This window comes from Xenopus laevis, chromosome 2L (genome assembly GCF_017654675.1).
Source record: "Xenopus laevis strain J_2021 chromosome 2L, Xenopus_laevis_v10.1, whole genome shotgun sequence".
NCBI classification, from domain to species: Eukaryota; Metazoa; Chordata; class Amphibia; order Anura; family Pipidae; genus Xenopus; species Xenopus laevis.
In genome coordinates, this window is record NC_054373.1 from 85940273 (window position 1) to 85949806 (window position 9534).

The 9534-nt window shown below is 36.5% G+C and overlaps 1 protein-coding gene across 1 annotated transcript in view; it reads left to right on the top strand.

Annotated features, from left to right (window-relative positions):
• Positions 1–5259, top strand: part of sdc3.L (syndecan 3 L homeolog) — a 44323-nt gene extending 39064 nt beyond the window's left edge. Inside the window, 2 exon segments of the mRNA NM_001085802.1 lie at positions 350–644; positions 4958–5259. Of these exon segments, the coding sequence (NP_001079271.1) occupies positions 350–644; positions 4958–5124 (462 nt within the window). The 3' untranslated portion in view covers positions 5125–5259.
• Positions 5260–9534: the final 4275 nt, after the last annotated feature.

Genomic DNA, 9534 nt, shown 5'->3' on the forward strand with positions numbered 1-9534 from the left:
TGTAGTGAGCTTGTTTTCTAGAGACATACAGTCCCCTACTTTTGTGGGATACCATCCCTCTGTCATTTTTTACTTTGAACTAGATTCTGAAGTCACCTGTTTTACCCTAGCATTATAATGCTTTATGAGCATTTGCTATACTTCTTCATTTTATTGTGGCCACCCATCATCATTTTTAGCTTTTGACCCATTTCTCTTTTTCTGTTCTTTATTATGCATGTCTCCTTACAGTATGGTAGAGTCTACAGCAACTATTTACATAGGCTTTCTTCTTACCTTCTCTTTCCTTACTGCTCTTTCCACCAAAATATCCTTACCACTTAACTGTCCCCCTCTCTTTTGGCTACAGACTGAAAGCTGGGAGGTGACAGCTGTTACTTCACGTGATAGTGACTTTGAGATACCAATCAGTGGTGGACCAAGTGGTGACTTTGAGATCCAAGAAGAAGATGTTATACCCCAGACAGAGCCCCCAACATCACCAGATTTAGGCAATGAGCTCTTGCCTCCCGGTACAGCACCACCTGACCTTGCCCGAGGAAGGAAGCCTGACACTGGCCTAATAGATAACACAATAGATTCTGGAAACACTTTGGCACAGATGCCTCAGAAAAACATTCTAGAGAGAAGAGAGGTATTAATAGGTAAGTGTCTAAATCTGGTACAACTGAACTGGATTAGTAAAAGGAATAATATCTGGAACTGTGTCTTAAATTACTACAAAATGAGTGAAAAAATGTTTTTGTTTTTTTGGATTTGAATTACAATAGCAGAATATACCACAATTTTGCTTTCCCTTACAAATTAGCGGCTAGTAAAGTCTCAAGGACAGATTTATTACATTGACACATTTATCACAGCAGATAAGTGCACCAGTTCATCTAACACACATCCAAAACTTTAATCCCTACCTGCAATTTTTATAGATTATTTAAACATTGGAAAAAATAGTTTTATCAGAAAAGTTTGCTATTTTTTTTTTTACCAGGCAGTGACTATTGCTGTATTGTAATGACAAGACTTCATAAGACAGTTTTACTGCTAACTGTTCATTATCCTGTAAACAGTACATATAGTCATTAGAAGACTTCATGGCTCATTTGGTAACATGAGTACTAAACTGCACAATTACTGTTGCCCATAGCAACCAATCAGCCATTTATTTGGTTCATTCTATTAGTTATAAAATGAAAGCAAAGATCTGATTGATTGCTAAGTAAATTAGCCCCTTTTTTGCTTATATTAAGTATAGTCAACCTGTGGATTATAAACGGCTGTCAAGTCTCACCTCCTTTTGCTGTCAGCCTGTCACCCTTTATTCATAGTTTGCAGTTGTCTTGGAGAAGCAATTTCCTTTTCATTATATGTGTGTTATATATATTTGTGATATATGATGGCAAAATGCAGTGAGTTTGGAATAACAGCAAACCTAGAAGTTTTGTTCCTGATTCTGTTTAATGAATCAGACAGGCCACACTGCCTTGGTTGCAAGAATTATCAGACTCACAGAAGGGCTATGGAAAAAAAAGGTCCATGACACAGAACAAATATGCTGTTTCATTTTTTCTTATTTGCACATTGCAAAACAGGGTTATTTTTGGTTTTGATGGATTTCAGAATACATATCCAGAGTCATCTAGGGGCCCATTCACTTAGCTCGAGTGAAGAAATAGAGGAAAAATAGTTTGAATATCGAATGGTCGAATATGGCTACTTCGACCATCGAATGGGCTACTTCGACCTTCGACTACGACTGACCTTCGACTTCGAATCGAACGGTTCGAACTAAAAATCGTTCGACTGTTCGACCATTCGATAGTCGAAGTACTGTCTCTTTAAAAATTTCTTCGACCCCCTAGTTCGCCACCTAAAACCTACCGAGGCCAATGTTAGCCTATGGGGAAGGTCCCCATAGGCTTCCTAACAATTTCCTGATCGAAGGAATATCCTTTGATCGATGGATTAAAATCCTTTGAATCGTTCGATTCCTTCGATCGTAGGAATAGCGCTAAATCCTTCGACTTCGATATTCGAAGTCGAAGGATTTAACTTCGATATTCGAAGTCGAAGGATTTAACTTCGACGGCCGAATATCGAGGGTTAATTAACCCTCGATATTCGACCCTAGGTAAATGTGCCCCCTAGTGTATCTAAAGGATATTTATTTTAAAGGAAAACTATACCCCCAAAATGAATACTTAAGCAACAGATAGTTTATATCAAATTGAATGACATATTAAAGAATCTTACCAAACTGGAATATATATTTACATAAATATTGCCCTTTTACATCTCTTGCCTTGAACCACCATTTCGTGACTCTATCTGTGCTGCCTCAGAGATCACCTGACCAGAAATACTACAACACTAACTGTAACAGGAAGAAGTGAGGAAGCAAAAGGCAGAACTCTGTCTGTTAATTGGCTCATGTGACCTTACATGTGGTTTGTATGTGTGCACAGTGAATCTTACGATCTCAGGGGGCGGCCCTTATTTTTTAAAATGGCAATTTTCTATTTATGATTACCCAATGGCACATACTAAAAAAGTATATTATTATGATAATGGTTCATTTACATGAAGCAGGGTTTTACACATGAGCTGTTTTACTCAGTATCTTTTAATAGAGACCTACATTGTTTGGGGGGTATAGTTTTCCTTTAAGGTAGTTTGATTATTGTGAAAATTCATTAAATATACGAGTAGTTACCCGTAAAGGTGGGAGGGAAAGAATGTTTCCATGTTGGGGTTTTTTCCATCAGAAAATGACTATAATGACAGGTTTTCTTATGTTTACACCAAGTGATATACTCTTTACTCATTATTTTTTATTTTCCAGAGTAAAGGATGTTTGGAGATCTGAGGGCTCATTTACAAATGCAAATGCAAGGGGAAAATGCAATTTCCGGATGCAAATTAGCATGTTTTCTACCCACAGTATTTTTTTCCTTACAATTCCAGTGTAATTATAGGCAAGACTGCTGCAACTTGTACGCAGTGCACCAATAGAGAAACAAACTGTCAATAGCTATTGACGCAACCCCACAAAAGAAACTTAGGAATTACTGCCAGGTCCAGGATTGCAGTAATACCAGGGTTCCATTACACAGAGGTGGCTGAAGAGGCTTACCAAAAATATCAGAACAGCATGTATCTGTCAAATACTAAATAGCATCTATGCAATCTCAATTTTGTGTCCAAAATGGCTCTATGTGCTTGTAAATGTGCCCTTTGATTCTCTAACTGAGCATTATTTTAGTTGCTCAGTAGCAGAAGATCTTAATACAGAATTGAAATACACCCTGAATATTTAAAGGGGTGATTTACATTTGTTCTTAAAGATACATCACCTTTACATTCAAAGTACTGCTGTGCATTCACAGCAGATATAGTCATATTTGTCCCTCCATGGTTACTTTCTGTGCACCCATTTTTTTTGTTCTTGGCCCTTTTTGTGAACTTCATGCCTACAAGCAATGAATGCTTTCTAGGGCCAGATTTCTCTGTGCTTGTGTTTTGTCACAGCCAGATTGAGAGGGGCTGGAGAAGACATGTAGGATAGAGTAAGAATAAGAAGATTAGAATAAGACCACTGTACCTGGGGGCTAGTACAGCACCCTTTTAATATGTCAAAAGTTAGTCTGGGGCTTTATTTGCCCTTTTTAAACTATATATATATATATATAACAACACTGAGATATCTTGTGCGTCAAAGTTGCATGGTCTGTTTTTGTGATACATCTAAGCCTATATTGACTTTATATTAACACAATGGGCCAGATTCAATTCAGTTAGAAAAAGGTTTATCATATGAAAACTCATAGAGGAGATTTAATCTGAGGTGCAACTCAATTCAGAAAACCTTATCTCATTGTTTATCACGTGAAAACTCTATTGAAGAGGGAAAAAACTGGATTAAGAGAAAAGTTATTTCACCTTAAATTGAATCTCATCAGTGATATTTTTTTCTCACTGAATTGAATCTAGCCCAATGTTCGTTAATATTCAGGGTTTAACAGCTTGGTAAGGTGTTAGGGTGGTTGCAGATGGGGAGATTAGTCGCCCAGCCACAAATCTTCTCTACTTTGGGCTAGGCATGCACCGAATCCACTATTTTGGATTCGGCCAAATCCCTGAATCCTTCTTGGAAGATTCGGCCGAATACCGAACCAAATCCGAATCCTAATTTGCATAAACAAATTAGGGGCGGGAAAGGAAAAAGTGGAAAAAAATGGCTTGCTTTCTTGTTTTGTAACAAAAATTTGTGTGAAATCCCACCCTCCCCACAATTTGCATATGCAAATTAGGATTCGGTTCTGCCAGGCAGAAGGATTCGGCCGAATCCTGCTGAAAAAGGCCGAATCTTGGCCGAATCCCGAACCGAATCCTGGATTCGGTGCATCCCTACTTTGGGCCAACTAATATCCCCGGATTTGCCTTCCTGCCAGCAAGAATATGAATCTCCAGCGGGATGGCATACAAATCACTTTGGATTTCCGAAGTTTCCTCGTAAGGCAACTTTGGAAATCTGAAGCGATTCATATGCCATCCCGCTGGCGATTCGTATTTTTTTCGCCGGGAAGGCATTTCGGGCCGATTAGTTGCCCGAAGTAGAGAAGATTTGTCTAGGGGCGATTAATCTCCCTGGCTGCCACCACCCTTAGAGCTGTGCTGTTGCTGCACTTTAACAACCTATATCACAGACTGTAGTTGGACTTCTAAAGGAGTGTTACTTGAGCCAGAGAGCGCACTATTAAATTCCATTAGGGTGACCAGCAGACAGGAGCATTTTGTATTGGGCTTGAGGGCTGTTTTTTGCTGGATGTTGTGATTTCTAATTATTTTATTGGTGTTCTAAAGATTTAGAATGGCTCTATTTACTGTTTTCAGAAATTTGAAACAAATACCTTAAAAAAACATTCATAATAATTAACAATGGCTGTCCATCTCTTTGCAGCGGTGATAGTCGGGGGTGTCGTTGGAGCTCTGTTTGCTGCCTTCTTGGTGATGCTGCTGATTTATCGGATGAAAAAGAAAGATGAAGGAAGTTACGCTCTGGAGGAACCCAAACCGGCCAGTGTCTCCTACCAGAAACCAGAAACTCATGAAGAATTTTACGCATAGTAGTTGAGAATAGGCTTTCTACCTTCAATCCTAATTGTTTATGAGCCTGCGGCTGAACTATTTGAAATTATTTTAATTTTTTTTCCTCACACTTTCCAGAGATTACTTAATTCATTTTTATTAACAGCTGTTCTGGACAGATTGGGACACCCCAGTTTTCCTTTCAAGTACATTCTGATTGGAGAGAGGATCTTTTCATCCCTCTGCTCAACACTTTAACCAGGTTTGAAATATGGTTGTTTGTGTGAGCAGTTTTGTCATACTCGCTTCCAACTTGACTGCTCTTTAAACAACAAATGCAGAGAAAAATTGGAACTTACAAAAGCACAAGAAATGTACCACACATTTACCAACGATGCAGTATTGCTTTGAAAGCTAAAATATGGAGCTACAAGTGAGAAAGGGAAAAAAGATTGCAACCCCACTGAAAGCTGTCTCCTTTTTTTTCCTTGAAATTAGAAGAACTGATGCCAGATGAAAGGAAATTGTTGGACAATTACATAAATAAAACTATTTAAGTCTTTAATGGTTCATAAATAGATTGATTTTTGGCCACAGGCTCCAGACTCAATCTGTAAATAGGATCTTGTGTAAGATAATTAAACAATATGGGGACTGTATTAGTATAAAGGGCAGGTTATTTTATTTTCTATTTAACATTTAAACATCTCAAGGTAAAACACCATCAATACAGAAAAGGAGAAACAGGATATTGCCTCTTTTACCATAACAGGGGCCTTAAATGGAGACAAGGGTCCACTGGGATTCACTGACTTGTAGTGCCATAATATGGACTTCTGTTTTACCCCTTTACTTCTAGAGCTTTACTCACATAGATTGGTGAGTAAAAGAGGATATGTATAATGGCAATTTTTTATATCTCAGACATGTTGTTTTTGGATGGCTGGTTCTTAATAGCCGCTTTTTAGCAATGCACTTACCGCTGCTATTATACACAGTCAGGGGCGAGACAGAGGGGTTTACCCAGAAATTGATGTGTAAAAAAAGTAATATAAATACAGAGTACCTTAAGCTTTCAGAAATGCATGTATATATAAATTTAATAGTATTTAAAAAAACTCTTTTACTGTCAATTTTAATTGTGGACAAATCCCTAGAATTGCTTAAAATGACAAAAGAGGGATATACTGTATTTGGAAATATTGGTTTAATTTAAAATCATACTGACTCAAATTAAGGGCTGAAATGCCCATAAAATTATCTATTGATGGTGCAAAAAACCCCAAGATTTTTTCTATTATTTTTGCTTAGATCTCTGTTTTACCTTGTATCGTAGTTGGCACTTTGATTTGTGCATGACTTCCGAGCCCTGAGAGACAGGAATAACTGCGAATATAAACATAGTAAAAGTGACGCTGCTCTGTCTGATTGGTCTCGGACTGATCAGGCTGTGGACTGAACAGAAGGCTAATATAAAATGGCCACTTACGGTGTGGTCGCCTTTCTACAGTATGTTCATTCAGGCCAACAGGAGGTGGTTCAAGGACAGATGGTACCTTCCAACATGTCTGACTGACTAACTGCCCGATATCAATAGCTCAAACATAATTGTTGGGATGCCACAAGATACACATACTGAAAATATTTCAAAACAATTTTATTAGTACAGGTATGGTCAGCTTAAAGGGGAAGTATACTCCTAAATACAACTTTGCTAAAAATTAGCACAATAAATAAGACTTGTGTTGAAAATTTGTTCTGCCTATTTTTTTTTTATAAAGCTAATAAACAATTGGGTTTTTTTTCTCATTCCTCCCTCTCCCCCTTATAAACAGGGTAATTTCTTCAAAGGGAAATAATGAGCTCTGTGTAAACAAACCCCTCTCTAAGCTCTTGCCTTTTTAAATGAGTGGCTCATTATATAGATGGCTGATCTGTAAGCTGGTTATTTGCCCAGTTCTCGTTGCAGAATATGATAAAGTAAAAGTGGTTTCATTTTCTTGTATAGTGCAAGCAATAAAAATATGCCTAGATATTTCCTAAAACAATATACAGAAAGTATGTTCAACACAAGCCATATTCATTGAGCTCATGTTGAAAAAGAGTGTATGCTATCCCTTTCATGCTAGCTATCTGTTAATCCTAAGAACTGCAAAAAAAAGCTCCACCCCTGACTTCCAGAAGAAAAACTTTCATGTAAACATGTCCAGCCTATGCAGAACTGAATAAAAGTTCTATAAATATTACCTGTGCAACGTAGGGATAGTTTTACCTTGGGAATTCAGTGCTATCTTTAGTTCTTAAATATAAGTACATTTTTAATGTGGGTTTTTAGTTCAACTTGTAAGTACAACTGTTTAGATGGTACCTTGCTGGCATATGAAGAGAAACAAATATTAAGATAATTGTAGCCTTTTCTATACTGGTAAACAGTTGAAATGTGAACATGTGATTGAACTGCTCCCAGGCTTCTTCATTTAGTGAAAATCCAGTAATAAAAAGTAAACATTACTTCTTCTCCACTTCTATTGCTGGATAATAAACAACAAAGAGAGGCCTGTGCTTTCACACAAAATCATCTTTTAAAGATGAAATAGATCAATGCTGTCCTTTGGTGCTCCTCCCGTGTAGTGGGCCAATTATCCAACATATAAAACAATGCTCAAATATAAAATACAACTATGTAGCAAGCTAGAGGACTATAAAAATAACTTGGAGGGACCCATGTTTTCTGTGGGGCTTCAGGGGAAGAGTCCTGGCCTACAATTGCAACATAGGATCATTTCAAACCTAAAATCAGTTCTATGTCATAATTTGTAGGGAAGTGGATGGGTAATTGGGTTATACTGTAATAGAGCATTTTTGTATGTATGTAATTCACTAGGATTTTAGAATTACAGGAATATGCCTCTTAAAGTCTGTGCTGAATGTTTTTTTCTGAATCTTATAATACAGACTTTAAAGCCAAAAGCTATAGCAAAATGTGAAAAAAGTAAAAAAAACAACAAAAAAGTGTAATAATTCACATTAAAAATAAAACTGTATCGATTGTATCTTTGCCAATGATTCTTACACAATGTTGCAGTAATGTATCTTCCTAATTTTATAATTATTTCTGTGCTGTACCCATTAAGGACAATTAATATAAAATAAACTCTCTGAAATTTGTTTCTTAATGGTCATTTGTTCTCGGTATGAGCTGTAATGGAATCAGAATGTAACGATTAAGTAGAAATAATATGGCTGTATACAATGATCTGTTCATACAATAAGCACCTGTTTCTTGGATGATTATCTCCTATCTTTATTATGAACTCTTATGTTTTAATCGTGTATTTCTATAAAAGCTATGGGAAATCAGAGTGAATTGTCCCTGCTGCAGCTATGCCTATGAAAAACTTAAAAAAGCTCAATGACCTAATGTACAACATTTCTAGCATACTTCTTTAGGTAGGCTTTGGTTCTCCTTTAAATGCTACAAATACACTTCTTAAGTTAGGCTTTAGTTCTCCTTTAAATGCTAAAAATACGCTTCTTTAGTTAGGCTTTGGTTCTCCTTTAAATGCTAAAAATACTCAGTCTATAATTAAAAATGGTCCAGGAACACAGCTCAACAAAGTGCTAATATATGGAGTATTTTACATATACAAACAAAATAAAATCTAGCATCTTCTCAGTGGTGGGTGCCAGAGTCTATTCTCAGACTGAGCTGAAAATAACCTGAAGGTCATTCTACTGTCTTTTTTTTTTGTAGCCAGTCAAGCCTGATTTCTAAAGTAACATTCAGTAATTAAGTATTGCCTTATTAAAGGGATGGGTGTGTAAGTTACTGCATAGAGATAATAACTTAAAAAAAAGTGTCGCTCATATATAACCACATTTTCTCATATCTTAAACACTGACACATACAAGAACTTATTTCAATTAGCCTTGAATAAAATATATATCACAAGTGTATTCTCTGAGATTCCCTAGCAACTCGGGTTTGTACATTTTTAAATATATTTCTGTTATGTGCCATCATACCCTTTTTTTTTTTATCACAGTTGCATAACTGTTTGTTTGTGCAATGCACAATTAAAATTCGCAATGTAATAACAGTTTAAGGAAGAGTATTTTACATTGCAAAATTAGACTTTTTATTCTTATTTGTGCTAATTGTTTTACTTTTTTCAACTTTTATTACATTCACCCAACAGTGTTCATTTACAGCTGCCAGTTTTGTGCGCAAAGTTCAATTTCAGGCACAAGTTAACATGTTTTTACCTACAAAAAAATGTTTGCCATAATTCCAGCTTCATTGCATCTGGCACAATCGTGTATGATGCATTTTGATATAATCATGCTAAAAATCTTTGTTGTTGTGAAGGTGTTGACATTGAGCACTACAAATGCCTTAATTTCATTTGCTAACTGATCCCCAGTCACATTTAAGGTGTCAATGTTTCT